General features: G+C 38.7%; 2 protein-coding genes across 2 annotated transcripts in view; both read right to left on the reverse strand.

The window, feature by feature from the left end:
* Nucleotides 1-77: 77 nt before the first annotated feature.
* On the reverse strand, nt 78-3,920 carry LOC111866431. The gene has a single exon (XM_023855389.1). It carries the CDS (start codon nt 3,918-3,920, stop codon nt 78-80), a length of 3,843 nt encoding a protein of 1,280 aa, XP_023711157.1.
* Nucleotides 3,921-6,745: 2,825 nt separating this feature from the next.
* The window catches only part of LOC111866424 (ankyrin-3), a 235,021-nt gene continuing 215,828 nt past the window's right edge, over nt 6,746-25,938 (reverse strand). The window contains exon 36 of the mRNA XM_033752256.1: nt 6,746-6,775. Coding sequence (XP_033608147.1) covers nt 6,753-6,775 — 23 coding nt within the window. The 3' untranslated portion in view covers nt 6,746-6,752. The remainder of the gene's footprint in view (nt 6,776-25,938) is intronic.

Below are 25,938 nucleotides of genomic sequence, written 5' to 3' on the forward strand. Positions count from 1 at the left end.
TTTTACGTCTCTCTCTTTCTCCACAGTAAATTCACGTGCTTCGACAACAATCGGCACTTCTTCAACTGGGGGACCTTTCACAGTAACTGCACTGATTTCTGATTCACGCTTTGCGGANCTTCATCACCAGATTCCTCACTTACGACGAAATCAACTGCTTCAGATTTCTTATCAACAGGCGATGTTACACTCATTTCATCTACAACATACCCCTCAGGGGGTTCTGTTACTTCCTTCGTCACGGAAATTTCAATAATATCCTTCCTTTCCATAATCTCCTTCTGCATCGCAACCGTTTTCGTAATTTCAAAACCATCTTCCTTAGGTTCGGTTACAGAAGATGGATCAAATGTCTCAATGTGAACACTTTCCGCTTCACGTTCGGTCGTTTCGTATCCGTATTCACTAATCCCTTTAACTCCGTCTTCCATCATTGCTTTCACTTCTTTCTCATCTTTAGTTGCCAGTTCAGGATGATCTTCAGCCATGGGGGACTTGTCAACACGTGTTTCCTTATCTGATTTAAATTCAGAATCAATTTCTGTTTTCGGAGATTCGATTACTTTTGCTTTATGCGTCTCTACCTTTTCCTCCAGTTCCTTCTCGTCTACCGGACTAGGAAGTTCTCTGTCCGCATATGATTTCTCGGAAACTTCCTGTGTAGGTGATTCTATATCTAAGCCATCTTTAGTTTGAGATTCCAGAAATTCTTTGGTATCCGTTGCTGGTTCTGCTGCCAATCGCTCTACATTACCTTCCCTTTCACCTTCAGGCAATGTTGGTGACAATCTACCTGCTTTAGTTTCTCCAGTCGCTACTTCATCAATTTTCCCCTTCTCTACTCTATCCAATTCCTCTGCGACTCTTTCTTTTCCCAGTGTTCCATTTAATTCCTCGGTTACCTGTGGTTCCTGGATATGTTTACCGAAAATTTCTGGTTCCCTAGCACGTACGATTTCCTCTCTCGAAACTAATTTCTCATCAGTCTCCTTTACATCTTCCTCCTTCTCCACAATAAATTTACGTGCTTCGACTATAATGGTCAGATCTTCAACTGTAGTACGTTTTACAGTATCTGCATCGATTTCTGATTCATGGTTTGCCGAGAGTTTTTTCACTACCTGTACCTCATTTTCTTCGTCAGCTCGTTCCATTTTCTCTTCATTTTCTATTTGAATGTGCTCTTCTAGATTTGTCTGTTTCTCTTTGTCTTCTTGTATCTGAGAGTCTGTGGAACAGGCTTTAATATTTTCTCTCCCACAGCTATTGTCTTCTGGCAATGGAGATACATTTTTCAGTTTTTTTGTTTGCATTTCCTCTACGGCCGTTTCTTCTGTTTGTTCTAAGTACGAAAGGAATTCTTTCCTGTTTGAGGATTCTTCAACAAATGTAATGACTTCTTCAATCTTTTTTAGGACTTGTTCCTCGGCCTTTACTAACTGTGTGAGGCGTTCCTCCACCAGGGATGGCTTTGCTTTCTCCTCTATTTCTACGTCTGTGATAACATACTTAGGTGACATATGCCTCTCTTGTCCTTCCGTCGCAATTCTTTTCTCTATGGTTTCTATGACTTGAGACATGTGCGGGTAGGCGTCTTTTCCAACTTCTGCCAAAACTCTACTGTTAATTTGTACACCTTCTTCATCAAACTGAGGTTCCCCAAATGCTACTTTATATTTAGGCGATGTAATTTTCTTATCTGCGTTATCTTCAAAGTCCTGTTCGCTTGAGTGTGTGAAAATTCTTTGAAGTTCCTTTATCTTAGGCCCAATGTGTTTTGGTGTTGTCGGTACAGATGTCGGTTTGTGTGTTTTAACTTCCTGTTTTATTTCTTCGTTTGATTCGTTTGTTTCTGTTGGTCGTTCATGAGCCGTATCTGTCTTGTCTTCTTTTATGACCAGCGGTTCTATCCCTTCTTGCGGCTCAACTGTTCGGATATGAGTAATATCGTCCTTATATTTCTTCGTATCCTTGGCAAGGACATGTTGCGTCCTCTGCAATGCCCCTTCCTCTAGAAGTCTTATTAGTGCTCTTACATCCCCCGAATCCCGCCGCGCTCTGATGACTTCATCATCAGCCCGTTCTTGTTTCAGTGTACTCTCACCTTCAGGGCAGAGAGGACTGACGCTAGCTTCACAAGTATCTACCTTCTCTGTTGAGACACTTACTTCTGATGTCTCAATTTGCAGCGGGGAGAGTGCCACTGACGTAGTGTCCATTTGCTGAAACAGAACGGGACTACTTGCCGTATCACAGTAATGAGTCAATACAATCTCTTCCTCCAAAAACATTACTTCAGTGCTAGGTAGTCCAATTCCTATGTCATCTGCTTGGATTGGACTCAAACCAGCATCGGTGAGTTCTGCCTCCTCTGCACCCATGTCAACAGCAGTGTCAGACAGAACGCCACGATCGTCAATAAAAATCTCGTCTGGAGGTCTCTGAACGGGACTCGTAATTGTATCAGTTGTTCCTCGCGTTAAACTAATGCCTGTGTCTGTGATATGGTGTGATGCGCTTTCCTCTGTAGTAGGACTTTCAAATGCAGGTGTGCTGGCCGCTTCCAGCGACTCGTAGCGATACACGCTTTTCTTACCGCTGAATATCACTGTCTCCTCTCGCTTCCGTTCCTTACTCAGTTCTGTTTGTTGTGGCTGGTCTTGTTCTGTAGGTGGAGGAGGGATGATGTACATGTTCCGGCGTTCTGATGCTTCGGGACTCAGCTCTGCATGAGGGAATCTAGTGGTGCTACCGGTCCCAGCAGTAGCTGTCATCCCGACGTCCACGCGCTCCGAGGTCTCTTGTCCACTTGCTTCCTTGCGCGTTGTAGTTACACTGATGTGGGACTGTGAGCGGATAGATATTTCTATATCCCTCGCTCCATACAGCGTTAGACGGCTTTCAGCTGTTGCGCTAGCCTCCTTTGTGTGAACCTCTTTTCGCCCTATAACAAGCTCCAACGTAGGTGGTGGCTGCTTTGTCCGTTTACCGGCAGCGGAAATAGGGGACGGTTCCGGAGGAGATGAATTCGGGTTAGGACTAGAAAGAGCTTTTCCTTCCAGGGGACTTGTGCCGCGATCTATGTGCTTGCCGTCTTCCCCAACACCACGCGACATGCCATCAGTTTCATCAGTTTTGAAACTTGCCTGCTTCTTGAAGTCCTTTTCCCGTGATTCCACATCACCTTCACAAGTCGCCTCAACATTCTCTCGTCTCTCTTTTCTAGGTAATTCCTTTCCTGTACCTACGCCTCCAGATAATCTCTCAACAGGATGAAAAGATATTCTTCTGTCCGTATATTCCCTTTGAAACTTTATATTCTCTGCTCGTTTAGAATCCTTTGCTCCCTTCTCCTCTTCGGGAGACCTAACTGTATTGTAAATTGTCAATCGATCAGGCCTCATTCTAAGTTCAGTGTCACTTAGATCAACGCTAGTGCGTGTGTCACTTGCATCTTCAAGATCTGTGGTGACTTCACTGTGACTGGACACTGTCTCTGTCAATTCATCATCATCCAATTCGCTCTCCTCAGCAGAGGCAAGCTCTTTCCTCCCTTCCAACTGCTCAACAGTCACACCAGATGACGTTCTCTGATGGGTACATACAGTCGTCTTGGTCGCAACTGTCTCCTCCCTGGTCCTACTGTGGGAATAATCAGCTTGTGGTGGAGGCGTTTCTAATAGAAATTGCTCTTGGAATCCATCTGTATCTAACGAATCATCATCATCCTGCGGTGAGGCAGAAGCAACTGGCAGCAGAAGTGGATGTGGGGATGAGTCTAATCCATGCACGCATGTAATAAATATCATAGCAATCAGTACAAGGTATAAAACAACCATCATCATTAATGTCAAAAGTACAGGTGTGTGTCCAGCACATGGAGATGAATTCAACTTGATAATTACAAGATGATCATCCATTCATTCGACCGTTACTAACGTCTAAAGCGCAAAATTTCCCACCCAAATTAAAACTCTTTCCTCTAATATTCCTATCAAGACTTCTAAGTGCCTATCCATTCAAGAATAAGGGTCACTGGAACCAGCAGTTCAGTTCCAAAGTGACAATAATCATGCCACTAACCTGATGCTGCTCTGCTATGCTGCACTGTTGCACCACACATCCACAACACTCCTAGAGGAAGGAACCTACATGGTTGTACCATATCATAGCTCGAAAACAACTGAGAGTATATATCTTCCAAAATATGCAGAATACAAATCTGTTTTTCCATAACAATCTCCTTAGCATATATATATTAGACAATGTAATCAAATTACTTTACGTCTCCTCATCTCCATTATGCTGTTATACTCACCAAGTAATGATAAGAAACAAAATGGTTTGCTACTAGTATTCATATTCAATTATTTAGTAGTGTAGAACATATTTGGTTTGAGAATCTCGTAACATTACCTATAGGTGAGAGAACTAATTTGCGAGGTGCCCCCATAAAGAAAGTTGAACATTTAGCAAGTAACTAAACATCGGAGTGACTACAGACGAGTTTTTGGATTGGTAATCGGATTTATTGAACACTTTACACACAACTCGTAACCACACTTTACAAATCACTGTCAGACAGACTATTGTTCGGAGTCTGTTACCGCCTCTACTGGTCATTGCTTGGTATCGGCTTTCAACGTCAGACATTCCTCTTCCTGTGGGTTCCCGAACTATCAACGGTCTCACCTACAAGGTTCTAAAAGCACAACGACTGAGCCCCAGAAGTCCTAACTAACTAACTAGACTAACTAACTAGACTAGACTAACTAACTCACTCACTCACTCACCAACCAACTCATTCCACTCTTTTAACTCCCATGCTGCCGGCGTGGGCGTCTGTTGCCGTCATTACCCAGAAACGGCTATTGTTTACAGATCCATTACTGAGAAACGGTTGTTGTAGAGCTTATTTCGCGGCCGCTGCCTAGCAACGAGTCTACTTGCCACATTGCTATCACAGGCGTGCCATTTGTTCTCTTCCTAGGGTTGTGCTTGTTACGTCTGTGATCGGTTTCGCCTTCCTTCCCCGTGACTCTGACCTCATGATTATAACTTTGCAACTGCTCCCTCCTGAAACCCGCTCATCTCGAGCGGTTCGCTGAGAAAGTGCAAGCTGGTCCGGGTGTAATATCATCATCCTCGATCTACTGTTCCACTGAATCCTGTACATTACATCATTTATCCAGGTGACTACTTTGTATGGGACCTCCCATGAGAATTGAACCTTAGGCGACTTCCTCTTCGTGCGGCTTGGGCGATAATGCGACAGTTTCTCGCCCTCGTGTCCCCCCCCCCCAGTCGAGCAATCTTTCGAAATGAATTTTCATCCGGTCACTGGCCAGATTCAGGTGTTGGTGGGCATAATTGTGAGTGTGCAGATGGTCCATTACATATGCCGCGCCATCGGTTGTGAGTCGTTCCTTGTTGAGGAATTATAAAAAGAGCAGGTCGCAGGACAGTTGGAGGCCTCTTTCGAACATTAGGCCATCAGTGGTCAAGGCCATAGTGTCGTGAGTGGATGTCCTGTATGCAAGAAGGCAGAAGGGTAATCTTGCATGCCAATCCTTCTGCTGCAAGAGAAGACTTGTCTTAGAAGCTCCTCGACCGTTTTGATGTAGCGCTCGATAATGCCGTCCAAAATGAGTGAAGGGTTGTTGTGGGCGACTTGCTCACTCCCAGGTGCTACAAACCTCTGTATCAGACGAGACTCGAAGTTACGTCTCTGGTTACAATGTAGCTCCTGCGGTGCTCCGAAGCGGCTGTAGAAGTTGGTAACCGGCATTTCCGCCATTGTCGAAGCACCTTGATTGGGAATGGCGTAGACTTGCGACCACTTGGTAAAATAAATAACGAAAATTAAGTAAAAATAAATAAAATAACGATCAGGAAGTATGGACTTCCTCGGTCGGTCCATGGGAAGGGCCCTGCTATATCTATGACTATCATTTCGAAAGGGCTCCGAATTCTGATTCGGGGGCCGCGACTGGCTTCACAGATGTCGCAATGCCGGCACCACTTCCCAACATTGTTTCTTGCCTGGAGACAGTATTAACTTCACGGAACCCTATCCAGGGATCTGTTGACACCTCAGTGACAACCGAACATTCCGGCATAAAGTCTGGCTATTTCTGATCGTCAGTAGGTGGAGTAGCAATGGCTCTCTAGTATGACATTCCTCAAGGCAGGGATTTCCATTGGGCCCAGTAGTTTTTTGTTCGTGGGCTGCGGTTGGCGATGTCTTTCTCTCTGGGAGCTATCATGTCTCTACTTTCTTCAAGATGGGCCCTATATCCTGGTCGTTCAGTCGTTCTGCTATCAAAGCCGCTGGATACCAGCTGACAGCTGGATGTCTGCTATCACTTCGACTTTGTTGCAATGGGTACAAAGTTTTTGGTGTGGTAGCCGCGAAAGCACATGGACAATGTTGTGTTTTCGCCTTTGACGGTGCTCGATAGTGAAGTTGTACTCTTGTAGAAGCTGAATCTGGCGAGCGGTATGACCATCGAGTTTCTTAGAACTCGAACCAGGTTAGAGCGGAGTGGTCAGTGTACAGGTGGAATACTTGCCCGTAGAGGTACTTATGGAAATGGCCTAGCGTTCTCACGAGTGTAAGTAGTTCCGGCTGAATGACGGAGTCATTTATCTCTGTCTTTTTCAGCGTCTTATTGTAGAGGGCTGTTAATCGTTCCCGTGTGTCGTGTGTTTGGGACAGCATTCTCCCAGTCCTGGTATTATTTGCGTCTTTCTCAAATGCGAACCTTTCTTCTGGCTATGGGTAAGCAAGAACAGGGACAGTACAAATGAGGCAGTGAAGACTGTGTCTAAGAACACTATTCTTTGTATGATAGTGATTTGTAAAATGTAGTCAGGAGTTGTACATTAAAGTGTTCAACAAATCCAATTACCAATCCAAACCCCATCTATAATTACTGAATTAAGTAACAATATGCTACATGCATATACAGTCTAACATCTCAGAAGATTACAGAGTGCCCTTCTTTCCTCTCTACATCCTGGAGGAATGGCAGTTTACAGGGAAATTGCAACTTTGTGTACAACCTGATTTTTGTACAGACTACAACTACAGTGACTGGGGTCACTAGAAGACATAATGTCATCGCATATAAGGGAGAGAACACTCCTTAAGAAAATGATTATGTGTACCGCTTCTCTTAATGGTTCATAACATGCTACATCATACATAAAGTGACTTTTGGATCTCATTTTTCCCCATATTACTCGCTGTCAATTTTTCAAACCACTTTGATGTATGATTAGTTATCAGATATTCGATTTGTTTTCATAAACATATGAGCTTCGTTTTTAAACACGAGTATTAAATAACTCAAACTACATATTTATAAAATTAAAATGAACATAAGCAACAAATTAATGAGAATCTGAATATCTGTTCAAGAGATATTAATAATGAATCCTTAATAAAAAGCATATACAAATTCTAAACTGTCAGGTATTGACTGTTCATAATATTCATATATAGTACATACATTTTAATCTGATGGTTGCAAGACATAGGCTTCGTATTTCGTTTATTCACAAACAGGATTACCTTCCTTTCTCTTAAGTTGCTTTAATACCTACAAAATAGCCTATTTGATAGTTTATTCCTTTTGATGTCAAACAAGGAGATATTTTTTTGCTTTCAGGATGTCTGAGATGAACTATCTAAGCTGCCATTGAAGCAGTCTCCTCTGCCACCAGTTACTAAACATACATACTTACTTCAATATCTTTGTCTCAAAGAAAAAGATTCAGACATAATATTACAGAGTAATATCAAAAAATCAAAACACTGCTTCATAAAACGCATAAATTGAAAGTGTCTCTGTATGGGAAGTAACCTGTTATCCAATTTAATCCTGATATGGTACAACCATTTACTGTGTGAGATATTGTGATACTGCCACTTATTTCCTGGATACGATACTTCAAGAGTTAAAATTGTAGCTCATAATGAGCAAATATTTCTATGAATTATAAAACAATGGTAAGTCTCTTTCGTATAATATATAATGTGGAAGGGAGGAAATGTTCCATGTTTAGAAGCCAAAATTATATAAATATGCAAAATAATATAAATTAAGGGCGAGGTTTACAATCAGAATTCAAGTAATACTACTTGTACATCATGCCTGATACATATGAATGACAATTTAATTACCTGGAAAAATTGTAAATTCTGAAAACAACAACTTGTCATAAGGCATTTCTTCATATCTGTCTCACAGTTGCTGTTATTTATAAAAACAAAACTGTGTCAGGGGATGTGGAATTTTAAATAATCTTGCTCAGTGATATGGATCTAAAGAAGGCACTCACAAACCTCATCACAGCGTGAACAGAAATTCAGCAAAGCATGGGGAGCTGTGGTAGTGAATGATGTATGCAACAGCACAGCCCATGATGTCCCATCCTATACTGATGTTCAACGTCAAAATTAAACAACACTGTAGAAGAACTATACCAAGCTGTTGCAGTGTTCATACAAAATAATTCCCAGTAAAGTTATAAAATATAACATTAAACATTATCATTGAACAACACAAGAAAAATAATACAAGGTACCATAAAGAAAGCAACACCAAAACACCAAAAACTTGTGGATTTAAATTTGTTGTGCAATCATAATAATTCTGTAGTTAAGTACCTTGCCCTGCATATACATGCTCTTACATCTAGACATCAAGCCACTTACATTTTCAAGAAGAACCAAACAAAGCTGTGTTTCGGCTAAGGATTAACAAGAGAAGGAAGCAAGGGAGATTGAGGCCAGAGCTTTGTGATAAGAGACAAAAAGGAATGATAGCCTCACCTGCACAATTCTGACTATAATATTAAATTGTAATGATAACGTTAATTTGAACAGCCATCAACAGAGCAGGGTATGCTGGACACACACACAAACACACTGCGCAACTCTTACAACAACACTGTTAAATAAAATATTGGTTAGTTCTGACAAACATAATACACATCAGCCACATGCACTGCTCTCCAAAATGGACACTACATACATACGGTCACCTTCTGAAATAGTGAAATATGTTCATGACAGAGGCTGCACAACATGATAACAAATAACAAAGTGTAATCTATGGTAGTGGTTTTCAAACCCTGTGTCAAGGAAAATCCCACAGTATATTTTTGGAACAGTAAAAAATATCCATTCATCCAACAGATATAAATATCTAAATCATTTGACAATTATTCTTGTGATTACAGGATCACTTTTGTATATATCTGACATAATTCAGTTCAGGCTCCTCCACATATTACATGTTTTATCCCATGTGCTAGATATATCAACTATCTATCTATCTATCTATCTATCTATCTATATATATATATATATAAACATTAACTGTAGAATAAAAAGCAATGATCAATGAAATAAAACTTCCTGAAGTTTCATTCTATCACATTTAAGATATTATCAAATATATGGACACCATGTTTTCATGGGAAATCCACGAATTAGAGAAATTAATCTCTCTCATATTATGATTAAATTTAATCCAGCATATTTCTTTTAACAATTCCCAAAACCTTCATGCAACACATAATTATTGAATATTCATGTAAGGTAGTGACATCATTTTTGTATTCATTACTATATGAATAGCAGTTTATTGTGGCTGCTTTTCAAACAGATACCACAGTGATAATAGAGAACAGCAAGAAACAATTAATCTATACTAACATCAGTACATCAAATAGCAAAAACAAGATGGAAGAGGACAAAAAATTAATACAACACAAAAATCAATATTCAATAATTCAGAACTATCCATCTGTCCATCTGCCTGCTTCAGGAACCTGAAGTAAGAACTAAAGTTTGAAATTCTGTACACAAATAGAATGACATGGATTTGTGTCCAGAAAAACAAAGAGATGTGGAACATGTGCCATGAATTTGAGTACCAGACTAATTTGGTGAATGTAATCATAGAATCAATGTATTCTAAATGGTAAATTAGAGAGGAAAATGAAAATGGTAACAATGTAAGTTCTGAGGTCTTCACAGTGATAAGTTTTCAGATGGTAGATTTCTAGGTTGTGACACATGTAATCTTAAGAGCAAACACTGACATTTCAGAGGAATATGCTGCCTTAGTCTTAAGGACTGAAATGTGGTAAAGTGGTACATTTCAACACTTAGTATGGAGGCAGCAAATTCTTCCAAAATGCCAGCATCTGTCTACAAGACTACACAATGTCGCAACCTAGCAGGGAAATAATCTCTCCAACACACACTCATTTCAAAATATGTAAATAATAATATTTCACATGTTAGCTGTAGTATGCTAGAAATACATGAGATAGAATTTTGCCTTCCACATCATGTCTTGGAAAGAAAAACAAAAATAAAATGAAAGGATTATATTTACCAACCAGCTGTATAAAAAAGAAAGAAAATTTTGAATTTGTAATATAATCATAGGCTGCTCCAAATATATGTTTGCAAGGAACATCTATACCAAAAGTTAAAAGAACAACTATAAAAAAGGGCTATTATATATTATTACTATTATTATATTATTATACATATAGTGTACTTCTATTCTTAAACAGATCCTGAGAAAGAAATTGCGGTTGTCTAATTTTCACACAGTACAATTAAAAAATACTGGCGTTATTAGAGTTCCATGTTCATCATTCTCTGTGACACCTAATGAAAATAAAAAATATAACAGTCTCTTAATTTTAACAGTAAATATATATAAAGAAAATTTTATGACAGGTATTAAATAATATTTCAAACACTGAACCAAAACATGTTTATTATATTTTAAACCAATCAAAATGCATGGAGATTCCTGTTACTGAATTACTTCTCTCTGGTAAGTCTACACCAATATTAGTTCAGCTAATCAAGAGATTCCTTTCCTTTTATGAACAAAAAAAAATCCAATACTGTGTTTATAAGAACATACCACTGGTCTCTATCAAGAGCCAAGTGAATCCAATCTATTTCAAACCACCCAATTTTAAGATCAATTTTAATACAATTTTTCTTGTATAACTAGGTCTTCCAATTAGAATCTTCCTTTCAAGTTTTCTGAAAAAAACAAATCTGTAAAAATTTCTCAACTCTCTCATGCATGTATATGCTTCACCCCTTATGGTTTCATCATCATGGCTATATTTGGTGCACATAAAGATAGCTAACAGAAGTTTTGAAAATGTGGCACAGTTCAAACATTTGGGAACAATGGTAACAATCCAGAATTTGATTCAAGAGGAAATTCAAAGCAGATTGATCTCAAGTAATGCTTGCTACCATTCAGCCCATAACCATTCATCTTCCCTTCTGCTGTCTATAAACAGAAAAATTAGAACACACAAAACTATAATTTTGCCTGTGATTCTGTATGGTTGTGAAACTTGGTCTCTGATATTAAGGGAAGAACATAAACTGATGATGTTTGAGAACAGGGTGCTGCAAAGAATATTTCAACTGAAGACAGATGAAGTGACAGGAGGTTGAAGAAAACTGTATAATGAGGAGCTTCATAACTTGTACTCTTCACGAAGTATAATTAGAATAATCAAGTGAGGGAGGATGCGATAGGCAGGGCATGTGGCATGAATGAGAGAGATGAGGAATGCATATAGGATATTGGTGGAAAAGCCAGAAGGAAAGAGACCACTAGGAGGACTAAGCTATAGGCAGGTGGATAATATTAATATTGATCTTAGAGAGCTGAGATGGGGTGGTACAGACTGGATCGATCTGGTTCAGGATAAGGACCAGTGGAGGCCTCTTGTGAACATGGTAATGAACCTCAGGGGTTCCATAAACTGTTGGGAAGCTCTTGAGTAGCTGCACAATTGGCAGCTTCTCCAGAAGGGCTCTTAAAAGAACAGAAATGAAATAAGTACAATTACGCGACTAATACGCTGGAAGTAAACGAAATACATGCATATATTCATATAGAATACAATCAATATTTTAATCATTAACTTCCAGTGTAGTTGTACAAAGTTGCAGTGAAACAAAGAAACCAGTGAGCCTTAATGAATTTCTTGACTTTGTCCATCATCTTAATATTTCATACAAAATGCAACATTTCAGAAATCAAACCCCTTCTTGCTGTCTGCAGAAAAATGTCGGTAATCACACATTCAGGTCTCTTACCAGTAACTGAGCGTAACTCAGTCTAACGGACCCTTTTTAACCTCAGGGGAGAAACATATCCAGTTTCCAAAATGTTGTTATTATCCAGAATACTAAGATGATGAAAAAGGGATCAGAAACCCTGCCAGAGTATTCGTAACAATTCTTTAACAGATAGCTCAAGCGGTTAGTCGCTGGCTTCCCACCGCGGCGGCCCGGGTTCGATCCCGGGTCTGGTCAAGTGGGACTTGTGGTGGAAAAAGTGGCAGTGGGGCGGGTTTTCTCTGAGTACTTCGGTTTCCCCTGCCAATCTTCATTCCACCTAATTCTCCATCATCATAGTAACCCGAGGCAGGTATAAAAAGCCAATCAGTCACCGTGCCGAGTGGACCCAGCTGGACTCCAATCCCCCCACTAGCGAATTAAAAAAAAAAGAATCCTTTAACAGAACTATTAAAAGAAACCAACCTTGTATAGTAATTTACTACAAAAAAAAACCGTGGCCTGTAGTCCACAAGCGAACTATACCAACTGAATGATCGACGCTTGTCATCGAAGTTAGTACCAACTTTTGCAGATAGAGGGTGTCGTGTGGTCAGGGCAATGGATCCCCACGGCCGTTAATCTCTGTTTTCTAGACCGGAGCTGCTATTTCCTTGAAACAGCCCCTCAATCACCCTCACAAGGCTGAGTGGATCCCATTCCAAACGAACTACTTCTCAGAAAATCTGGCAGCGCCGGGAATCGAACCCGGGACCTCTGGATCTGTAGATAGGAACTCCTGACCACTAGACCACAGAGGCAGTCCTTACTACAATTATTGTTAAATACATGAGACAAATAATGAAAAGTTATTCTCAATTCAAAGACTCTGCTCGCATTTCTGCTGCAGTTTCTGGTCTCATTTCTACTCCCACTTCCTCCTCTTACCTACAGATCTCTTTAAATGAGATTGCATGGGCAGGAAGTTTAATATCTTAGACACAATATATGATACAGTCAAAGGGGAACATTTATAACATGAATCATTAAAGCCAAGTGTAAAAATCAATATAAAAACTAATAACAGAATATCAGAAAGTAATTTTTTGGAGATTAATCCTTTTTGTGAGACATACGTGCTTATAACTGCCAGGTGTTATTGAGGGTTCATTAATGAAATGCAAAATGCTGGAAAGGCTGAGCCTTATTAAGTTTTTCTGAAGTAAAAATAAAAGATCACCTGGTGTAAACATTAGTACACAATTTTGTAGTTCCATTATTGGACTCAGTTAAAGCTGCTTACAATGATGGTCACTAATTATACTACTCTGTTTTTGATATTTATATTTCTTGAAGAATTGTGATTTTATGAATTAATTTTAGAATTATTATATCTTCTGCCAGTTTGCCATACTGTGTCTTTACTAACCCTTTCAGTGCTAATCTTCAAAGACCATATATATATATAAATATTTTCATCCATTTTCTTTCTAATTGGAACAAGTTAATACCAAGTCATTACTGTGAGCAAAACATGAAGTATACTACATTAATATACCTTGATTTCACTTCGTTTGTCACATCTACCAGGAGCAGAAAGTTGAATTCAAAAAAATAAATAGGAAATATATAAAGCTGTGCAAAAGAATGACATTAAAAATGAAGGTGAAAGTAAATGGCTCTACAGATGCCAGTGAAACTCATATAAATTGTGTACAATATACCCAACTATGTGTACAAAAAGAGTTATTCAGTTTGTTTAAAGCATTAATAATAAAAATACTTTACATTCTGAATATTAAAATAGGCACTTCACATATAACTCAAACATTTCTTAACAGGACTGATGTTGAATATAACCCCAATTTTCTTGTGATATGAAAGGCTGCACATTTTCAGTACTTTGTTGCATCAACTCCAGGGACTGAAGCCTCTCTCCGGTTCTTGTACACTAACCGTTTAAGTTTTTCCAAATACACAGTACCATAACAATTGAAATTAGAAGAATATGGTGGCAATTCTGTAAATATGACAAATTCACACGTAGCATCATCTGACAGTTTCAGAGAGTAGGTACTATGAAAGCAAAAACTGCTATATTTATATTCAAAATAAAAAATGTCTTTCTGTATAACAAATCATTCAAAATTAGTAAATCTTTCATACACATATTTAGGTATCTTGAACATAACGTATATGACTCTTATTAAAATGAGAAGGGCCATTCATTTTTACCACTCTTAAAGAAAAAGTCATCTTCTTTGCACTATTCAATATGAATATTAAAGGAAAATTAAATCAACACTGGCTTTTATTCAGTTCCTTTAGCAATCAATTTATCTGACACTGGCACAAGAGTTAATAATGTTACTTACAGTGTCTGAGACTACCACTGTCAGCAGCACTTAGAGCAAAGATGAGGGCTGCCTGATGCCATATGTGTGGATATCATAGCACAATGTTCATATACTAAAAACATTTAGCACAATGCTCTTCAAGCAAAGCCAAGCAGCACTAGCCCATCACCAAGTTCAATCACCACCAGGGGCACAACAATAAATTCCAATAGTTTGTCTAACCCATTAAGGTGGCTCTCATCCAGAAACAACCATACCAGTGAGAAATATCAAAGTTGGATAAAGTGAGAGAATGCCTAATGCAAAAGGGTGAAGCCCTTAAAAGCAGACAGAAAATTATTACACAGCTTCAATCTTCATATCGCTTTCAAAATTTGACAATAGAAGAGGTTCTACAAATTACAAAGTTACAGACAACCTGTTATTAATACATTTTTTATATTGCATTAAGAAGTCAACAAATTCTGTATACATATCAGTTCTAATGCAAGAATTTATTTAATTATTTACTTAATAATGCTTTCAGTAGCTCAGACCATACAGCATTGAAAAGTAGGATAATTAAAGCACAATGAATTGGAGAGGATCTGGAAGGAAACGGTCATGGCCTCATGAGATACTATCCTAGCTTTGTCTGGACTGACTGAAGAAAACCATAAGAACTTCAGTCAGAATAGCCGCCTTGATGCTGAGATTTTAAGCCAGGACCTCCCAAATAGAAAATACTCGTAAGAGTACTGGCAACTTGACTGCAAAATTCACTGGATAGAGTATTCCAAATGTCTTTAGGCGTTACTAAAAATACAAATTCCATATATTAGCAGATATTCAATACGTAAGCAGATGTTGCTAATAGACAGAATTTCTTTTGCTTACAAATGTAGTTAACATAAGAGAAGAGCCACCTTAACATTTACCAGATGACTGATGTGGCATATGGCCCACTTTTGCACAATCTCTCACTCACTCCCTCACAGTCATATTTGACATTAATGAAAGCCATGCAGCTGATGGAGCACTTCTGTACGCCTGCAACAGCTTAATTTGCATGTGTGTAAGTGTATGAGTGCCCAGGATTAAACTAATGAGGTTACAGCAAAACTAGTTGCCGATGATCTTACTGTTGTAGGTAACAGAAGTATGTTAACTGCCTGACGACAATGCATGAGCAAGGCGTCATGTTGGGAATGGTTGTATGGGTTGTTGAAATATTCCTCTGACCTCAGAATCTCATGCAACAAAACTGGAATCAGTATTGCATCTTCCCTTTCTAGTATCCACAGAAAGGGGACCTTTAAATGAACTTTGCAGTGAACATGTCATGAAAGGAAACATGGCTCATATGCCACAACCTTTCTTCTAACTTTATTGGTCATGACAAGCACACTGTCTGTGGTTTGGCATGCGCATTATCTTAATGTATGTTACATTATCCCAATTTTTATTGATTGCATCCTGTTGTGTAAGTACAACTAATAATAAAAATTCAGCCATCAACACAACAATCTTTTATTATTATTATTATTATTATTATTATTATTATTATTATTATTGACCATACAGAAATAAGTATACCACAAAAACTGGACAATATAAAAACACAACATTAACCAACAAACCAGACATTATGGAAGAACATATAAAAATAAAAATAAGAACATTGTTCCTCAAGAAGGTTAAGCATGGTAATAACAGCACATTGAGGTGGCACAACAAATAATAGAAGAATTTTAGAAGGCTAAGTGATGTCTACTGCAGCTCAAGAAACAAAGCCGATCATAGCTAACAATTTTTAAATATATTTCTTAAATTAATTTTAAATCAATTCTAAAATTAATTTTAGCTTAATCAAAAACTGTTAAGTTTAACATTTAGTCCCATGTGAGCCAATATCCACTAAATAGTATGTAAATAAACCTGAGTGTAGCCACTTTATGACCTGTGTATGTAAGAAGGAATATAGGGATCTCAGGTTACAATTCAGTAATTAATAATATGTAACTGGAAACACGTGAAGATGACCCTTTAAGGGTTGAAAAATGTAGTGTAACTCAAATTAATAACAAATTGTTGCATTGAGGGCTAAATTTATATTATTATTTACTTCACCCCTACTCAACATTTTGGTACTGAATAATATGTGCAAGTGTGTCCTTTGGCCAGATGGAGTCACAATACATCGCCACTTAAAAATTACTGGTCATACATGAGTATCTCTGAAAACAGTTTGTGTCAAACCCCCCCCCGTTAAATGATAAATCCTGGCATGGGAAAAATACAAACTCATTGGAAATGTGGGCAAAGAGCACTTACTACAGAAGGAAAACGATGGACATTTCATCACTCAGCTCTTTACTGAAATGCTGCTACCTCCTCTTCCTCATCATCAGATACTATATTCCTGTCTTCGATACAGAGGCTGTCAATTTCATGTACTGCATAAGGAACCAGATTGTTATCAGACTCCAGATACTCTCCAGATATGAATGTAACATTCGTCTTCTCCTTAACATCCTTCCAGATATATGGACTAATAATATCTGAGAAATCATCTTCTTCATCATGAGGTACTTATGCTTAAAAAAATCCAGCCTTCTGATAGCAATTTGCATTCGTTTCCCAAATAACAGCATTCCATGAAGATGCAAGAATGAATATGGCTTCAAACACCAATATTTTGCAGCATTCTTTGGTGGTTGTCATTCTCACCTGGAACTTGCAGAAAAGGTACCGATGATATTTATGCTACAAAAACCTGATTATACCTTGGTCCATTGATTGTAGGGCTGATGTTGTGTTGGGTGGGAGAAATTCAACTCACACATTTCTCAAATTACTGGTGTCTCTGGTGTGTGGCAGCAGTGTTTTCTGATTTTTGGTGGACATTCTTCTTTCTGCACGTAATGGACTCCATGAATGGTACATGTTATCTATGCATTACTCTTCCGTCTGAATGTATATTGATGGCTTCCACCTGCCTGAAGCACTTTGGCTTCTCTGACTGATTACCAGCAATATCATCCTTTCAGATCTACCAGTATTTCCACATACAAGCATAGTGATTCTATCTTTACTCCAGCTGTATAGTTTTCCTGAAGGTCTTGTTGAGTGCTGACCTGCTTCCCAGGTGTGGCTCTTGTCTCCTGCTCCATTCTCTGATACCACTGCCGATTGTCCTCTCCTTCCTCAGACTTAGCTGCTGTCTTGAGCCCTGGTTCCTTGGTCCATCGATGTCTTCAGGTTTCATCCAACATCTCATCCTGAACGTCTGTCCTTTCTGGATTCTTGGTAGAGCCTTGTCCTTGACTTGTCTCCAGTGACAGTGTCCCTTACATCATGCAGAAATGGCCCAGTGGGTCATCCCTCTGCAGGCGGTGACCAAATTCTTTCAGGACCCACCATCACACTGGGTCCATTCCTTCGTCTTTCAGTGGCGCCATGCAGCTAGATTCCCCCCCCCCCCCGTTCCCCCNCGAAAATTTCCACGGCAGCCTCTTCCTTCTGGACTACTTGATGCTCCAACATGGGCTCTATCTCCACTGAGGCTGGCATCTTATTCTCCAGACAGGCCTCCGTCGTTTCTTGGCAGGCGGTAGTCTCTTTCTGCCATGTTTCATTTCTGCTAGCCAAGAATCCATCTTGGCTATCGTCCAATCTTGGCTGGCCCTTATTTCCTTTATGTTGAAGTCCATCTTCTCATAGTGTGAGTCCATCTTTCCTTCAATGACCAGAGTTCCATTACTCGCTCCATGTCCATACTGTGGCTGTATAATGATCAAGAACCAATGCAGTATCCAATCCGACCACTTCTGACAACAGATTTCACGTAGTATATGTGTGTGTGACTATAGATGGGGTTTGGATTGGTGAATGGATTTACTGACCACTTATACATATGAATTGTAAGTACAAGTAATTACAGTGTCACCGATGAGTGAGTATGAGAGGTGAGCCATAAAAACTGGCCCTCATACTGCAACCTTCAATGACCTACTGTGCTTCTCCTCTGGATTAACCCTTTATTAATCCTACACTTCGAATGAAATGTAGGACTTTATTTATGGAGGCATCATAAAAGTCACTTGGTTCCATGAAGAACTGACCCAGGTGGCGATGTCTTAGGTAAGCTGTAGCCTCACAGTCACACAAGATGTGTGTGGCTGATTCATCTTCTTGTAGGCACCTTTCACAAGTTGGGTTATCTGTCAGTCCCAGTTTGAAAAGGTGCTCTTTTAGGTGGCAGTGTCCAGTAAATAATCCTACCACCCACCTTAGTTGATCTCTGTTTAATTTTAACAGTTTCCTCGTTCTCTTGGCAGAGGGTCCTGATATAAATCATTTTGCCTGTTTGAGTCCAGTTGTGGATTCCCAGTGTCTTTTGTGATTTCTGTTAGTCCAGCCCCTGATCGCTTTCTTGGCAACTCCAATTGAAATGGCGCAAGCTGGTTCAGGTCCTATGAATGGTTGTTCAGATCCTGTTCTTGCCAGCTAATCTGCGGTTTCATTCCCAGCAATACCCTCATGGCCTGGCACCCGTATCAGCTGAACTATGTTACATCTGGCCAGTTGTGTGAGGGATTGGTGGCAATCCCAAACCAATTTTGAAGTGCTTTGATTGCAACTTGACTATCTAATAGAATATAGATATTCCTATTTTTGTAGTTTCTATCTAAATTCTCAACTGCACATGCCTTAATGGCATACACTTCTGCCTGGAATACTGCTGTATGCTGATGAAGGCTGAAACTACTTTTCTGCCCTGTTCCATCACAATACACTCCAGCTCCAGTGCCTTTACTTGTCTTGGAGCCATCTGTATACCAGATTAGTCCCCTCTTTCTATCGGGCTGAAACCCCTCATTTCATTCACTTCTATCAGGAAATCTGATTGTGAAGGGTTTATCATAGACATGTTTCGGTATAATTTTATCAGATCCCATCTGCAGGATGGGTTCCTTTTCATGTCCTGAATCATGTATGCAAGTCCAAAACCTTTAGATTTAGGTCTCTATTGATCATTGCAACATAGTCTGTAATTTCCTAACTTGGTCTCTGCTTCCATCTGCAGATGCAGGGGGGGGGGTCCTAGTAGGATTCCCATTGCAGCTGTTAGAGCTGTTCTCATTGCTCCCATTATTCCCAAGCAGGCCATCCTTTGAAATTTGCTTAGTTCAGCCTGACTTGTTTTAAGTTTAACACTAGGCCACCATATAGTGGCAGCATAGGTAATTATGTGTCTTACTACAGCAGTGTATATCCAATACACCACCTTATGTTTCAGTCCCCAGGTTTTTCCAAACGTGCCTCTGCATGTCCAGAAGGCCTTATAGGTCTTGTTAATAGTGTTGTTCAGTTGTTTTTTTCATGTCACCCCCTTGTCTAATGTTATTCCAAGGTACCTGACTTCACTGGATAGCTGGATCGCTTGACTGAAGAGGATTGGTTCCTTAAGCCCCTTGATATTCCTTCTCCTAGTAAAGGGTATAATTACCATCTTGTTTGGATGGATAGACAAGTTTGTTCTTTTGCACCACTGTTGAACTGTGTGCAGGGTTGTTTGTAAGACTTCTGACACAGTGTAAAGGAATTTCCCATTTATTAGGATTGCTATGTCATCAGCATATCCTACTGTGAAATGACCTTTACTGTTGAGCTCCCAAAGAAGATCATCCACGACCAGGCTCCAAAGAAGAGGGGAGAGAACACTCCCTGAGGCCACCCTCTCGCCACAGACACTCTCAGGGTCTATCCAGACAATCAGTGTTACCAATAGTCTCTACAATTCACGAATCACCACAGCACTTGCTAAGACTTTTCCAGCACAAATCACATGAAAAACACAGTTCTTCTATTGTTGTGTGCGTGTATGTTGCAGGAGTTACCTAGCAACAGCTATTGTTTACAGAGTCACCACTTAGCAATGGGTCTATATATCACATTACATAATACTGTGTAATGTGACACTTAATATTGCTCTTCTTAAGTGGGATATCATTTTAAACATATATAAATACATCATTTCTATGATACTACTACTACTGGGACCCGTTAATTTTATTTTTCTTGGTGGGAAACAATTTTAAACATGTAAGATTTGAGGCTTTCACGTCGGTGACTATGAAGAAAGCAGTCTTCTGGGATTTGGCACCGTGTATATGTGGTGTTAACCGACGTTTCGGAGGAACGTATCGCCTCCATCTTCAGGGTAGAAGAAAAAATATAAGAAATCTGCAAGCGAAGAGACCGTGAGAACCGGTAAAAGCAGACTGTGTGGAAATATACACAGCTATGTGAGAGCAGAGAGGGTAGGGGGGAAGGGCAAGTATACAAGTGAAAGCAGTAGTGTAAAAACCATGCTTGTCCCAGCTCCCTTCCCCTACCCCTCCCACACTACTGCTTTCACTTGTACACTTGCCCTTCCCCCCTACCCTCTCTGCTCTCACATAGCTGTGTATATTTCCACACAGTCTGCTTTTACCGGTTCTCACGGTCTCTTCGCTTGCAGATTTCTTATATTTTTTCTTCTACCCTGAAGATGGAGGCGATACGTTCCTCCGAAACGTCGGTTAACACCACATATACACGGTGCCAAATCCCAGAAGACTGCTTTCTTCAATTTTAAACATGATCTTCTTGAGTGAGGTCCTCTGCATGCACAAATTATTAGTTAGTTCATAAAACAAATAGAAGTGAAAAATACGACTATAGTTCAAAGAAGTATGTGGTATACTTAGTGGTTCCTGAAAGGGGGTGGTTTTCACACAGTTACTTTTTAAATAAATTCTGATTGAAATTTGGTGGTTTGAGAAATGATTCTAGGATGGATGAAAAACATACTTCAAATTACTGGGATTTGTGACCCTATTAATTGAAGAAAGACACACATGTATGAGAAGAACCATTTCTCTACATAAGAGATTAGTTGCATATTGAGATATTTTTAACAGCAGATTCCTTATCTGCATGTGGTTCTACTCCCTTCAGCTTTTCTATCAGAGCTCCATACCCTTTCTCGCTTCTGTTTGTATACGAATGGTCTTTACATTTCACTTTCCATAAACACTATACTTTAATAAATGGATATAAGTGTGGCCAAGAATTCCTTATAAAACCCCTTTAAATCAACACTAATGCTTTCGAAATTAAATTCATTAAATTAAATTAAAATGATGCATTATTAATAACCCTCTACATGATGCCAGTAATCACAACTTTACACGTGTTTTACTGTGTAGAATAGCGATCATCATTTACTCTACACTGCCCCTGTAGTCTTCATTGCACCACTCAAAATATGTGTAACTAAATGGGCATGTTGGGAACCCTCTACTGATATGGTTTGTGTATATCGACAATAACAGATTGTCAAAAGACAGAACTGAAGTACATTCCTTCCTTTTCAGATAAAAACAGTTAACTAGGTTTATAATGAAACTCAATATGAAGTTTATGCCAACATTAAGTCGCATTAGGCTGTTACAGTTATTAGCAAAGTCATTTCGTCCTTTTAGAGGAAACAGCAAACATCTTCTTCTTGTAGGTTCATTTTTTAACTATCAACTTGCTTTTCTTAAAATCTCATTAGAATTCACTATTTCAGAAATTTCTTCCCAACTTTTTCTACAGGATATTCAATAAAATCTGTTAGAGAAATTTCTAAACCTTTCATTATTTCTTCATTCATTTTATGGTCAGTAATGATTTAAAATTCTCTCCATTTCATTAAACACAATTCAGTTGATACAAATCACCTATTGTTGATTCTTCTTCTGTGTTGATATCAGTCCTCCTCCTGCTTTTCTATCATATGCTGCTATTGTTGTGGCAAGTGCTTTATAAGTTAATATTCCCAAATGCCTTGAAACAAATGATCATTTGCTCAAACACCCATGATTTTCCCATAACCAAAACCTTTGAGAGTATGTGGTATGTAAAAATGAAGTGAATAATGTAAAATAAATGGGAGAAAAATTTACATCAATGATGTACCATCGAATGGATCGAAGTTACAGCAAAACATGTTCCTCACAACTGTGCCTCGACATAAGGTTTCCAAAATATGTAGTAAAATATTATTATCGGAAAAGGTCTCTCATGATTTACATAAAATCATTCCTTATTTACTGCAGTGGTTATTCAGTGTGGTTCTTAAATAATGACTTTATTATGGTCTTTAGTTAAGAATAAATTTACATTTCTTCCAAACAACAGGACTTTTGTGAGAAGAAAATGTCTTATCACAATGGAACCAAGTTTCATTTCCAATATTTTGGGCTGTGGTGTTTCTTCACCTTAACAGTCCATTTTGATAGTGGACTGTGAAGGTGAAGATACACCAAAATCAGCATATAAAGATAGGCAAAACACAGATGCCTTTTCAATTTCATTACATAGCCACTTACTATGAGATATTTACAAAGTCTTACTTGGTTCTTCTAAGATGCATGCCCATAATGCCACTATATGGTTTAATATTAATTATTCTTTCTTCATTATCCTCTACAGAGGCAGAAATACAAGTTACATTGCAGGATTAGAGGTTCTAACAGCAGTGGTGATGAAGAATTCTATCTTCTGGAATATGAAGGCTTACACACTGCAATATCTTACAACACAGAACTCTAAAACTAACATTATTTTAAAAATTTTTACTAATAACTACATGGCGGTGGAGCTTCCAAATAATGAACACAGCAAAACATGGAAATTCTCACATATGTGTTCCTACAGCTCTATATGATGTCACTGATTTTAGAAGGCCCTGTGTGGTAGTTTAAAATATTAGAATGACTTTCTACTCAACAGAAAATTTTGATTTCATTTGAACCTGGTTGGAAAGTTTTTAATACTAATATCAACATATGACGGGACATTACTAATCCAGGAAACTTAACTAAATTACTCAATAATTAAAGATTACAGAAAGTTGATGTATTTCAATCTATGATCAAGCTTCTCAGGTTGAGAATTTTACCTTCATGATCATCAACTTTAGGCAGTGAATATATTCTATTTGTGTTTTCAGATACTTAAGATAGGTACAAACAAAGCAACGTTTCACTTACAATAGACAACAATTCTATATACTTAGTGACTTACTGCTTTGTATGTACTCACTCACTCACTCATAGAGCTGAGCCCTTCTTGAGAAGCTGCCAATTGAGCAGCAACTCAAGAACTTCCCAGCATTTTATGGAATCTGCAGGTTCATTACTATGTTTGCAAGAGCCCTACACTGATCCCTATCCTGAGCCAGATCAATCCAATCCATACCATCCCATCCTATCTCTCTAAGATCCATTTTAACATTGTTCACCAACCTATGTCTTTGTCTTCCCAGTGGTCTCCTTCCTTCTGGCTTCCCTATATGCATTCCTCCTCTACCCCCATTCGTGCTACATGGCCTGTCCATCTCATCCTCCTTGACTTGATAATTCTAATTGTACTTGGAGAAGAGTACAAGTTATGAAGCTCCTCGTTATGCCGCCTTCTCCAACCTCCTGTCACTTCATCTCTCTTCGGGACAAATATTCTCCTCAACACCATGTTCTCAAACACCCTCAGGCTATGTTCCTCCCTTAATGTCAGAGACCAAGTTTCACACCCATACAGAACCACAGGCAAAATTATAGTTTTGTATATTTTAATTTTTATGTTTTTGGACAGCAGACGAGAAGACAAAAGGTTCTGGACTGAATGGTAGCTAGCATTACCTGAGTTCAATCTCCTCCTAATTTCCTCCTGAACCAGGTTTCGATCTGTTATCGTTGTTCCCACATATGTGAGCTGTGCCACATTTTCAAAACACCTTTTCCCTATCATTATATCATGATTTTCCCTGTATTTTGGTGATGAAACAGCAACATATATTAAGTTTGCTTTATGTTTACTTCTAGACCAACCTCCTTACTAGCGTAAAATAAAGTTTTTGTGTTTTCCTTTATGGTATCTATATCATTACCCACTAGATTCACATCATCAGCACAGACCAACAGCTGATGTCTCCTATTTAATTTCAGTCCCACCTGATGTTCTTGTATCTTCTTAATGGCATATTCTAAAGAAAAGTTGAAAAGCAGTGGCGATAAAGCATATCCTTGTTTTAGACCATTCTGGATAGGAAACTTATCATACAAATGTTTACCTACACGAATTTTACAATACGTTTCACTTAAACACATTTTAATCAACCTAACTAGTTTCATGGGTATCCCAAACTCAGAATATTGTAAAATACTTCCCTCCTAACTGAATCATAGGCTTTCTTGAAGTCTATGATTAGGTGATGTACTGTCTCATCGTACTCTCATTTTTTCTCCAATATCTGACGAATGCAAAAGATCTGATCTGTAGTTGATCTGTTACGTTGACACCTACACTGATAAACCCCAATAATTTCATCTATGTATGGACTTAACCCTGAGAGAAGAATATTGGATAAAATTTTGTATGAAGTTGAGAGCAATGATATCCCAGGTATATTACTACAGTCTGTTTTATCACTCTTCTTGTGAACTGGTACAGTAATAGACCCATTCCATTAATTGGGCAATTTTTCCTTATTCCAAATAGAATTAATTACCTTATAGATCTTAGAATGTAATATTTCACCTCATGCTTGAATAAATTCTGCCAGAATTTGATCACTACCTGGCGAGATATACCTTTTCAATTTTGCAATAGCAATTTCAACCTCAAAAGGGCTATGATCAGATACTATGATCAGATCTATCTGCCCAACTTCACTGACCCTATGTACATTCAATAACTGAGAGAAGTAGTTCTTCCACCTATTTAAAATTTTGTAGGCATCAGCAAGCAGATCACCATTCTCATCTTTCAGTTACTTCTAGGTTGGTAACATTTATTCTCCTATACAGGTCTCTAATGTTCTTGTTCTTACTGTTCCTTGCAAGCTCATCAATATTGTCTTTCAGATATTCCCTCTTTTTATTTCTGAAATGCCTGCTGGTTTCATGTCTTATATTGTTCAGATTATCCCCATTTGTTTTGCTTGGATCCTGTAACCACTCCAATTCAGCTTGTTTCCTTTGGCCTTTTAATTTTGACCATCCTTATCAAACCATGTCTTATGCTTCTTCAGTTCATAATAACCTAGACTCTCTTTGCCAGAAATTTTTACATTCTCTCTAATAGTTTCACAAGCTTTATTAGCATCCACCTCAGTGTCTTAGTTTTCCAAAGTTGCAAACCTATTTAAATTTTCAACATGATACTGCTCCTTATCCTCTACTTTGCTTAATTTCTTAAGATTGAACTGCTCCATATGAAATCTGTGCGCTGTCTGTTTACTCACTGCCAGTCTCTCCTTAACTTTTGCCACAACCAGATAGTGGTCAGTATCACAATCTGCTGCCCTGAGAGATCCGACATCACGTATACTTGAGTGCCGTCTCCTAGCTATCAAAATATGGTCAATTTGATTGTATGTCT

The sequence above is a fragment of the Cryptotermes secundus genome, unplaced genomic scaffold (assembly GCF_002891405.2).
Source record: "Cryptotermes secundus unplaced genomic scaffold, Csec_1.0 scaffold271, whole genome shotgun sequence".
Lineage (NCBI taxonomy): Eukaryota > Metazoa > Arthropoda > Insecta > Blattodea > Kalotermitidae > Cryptotermes > Cryptotermes secundus.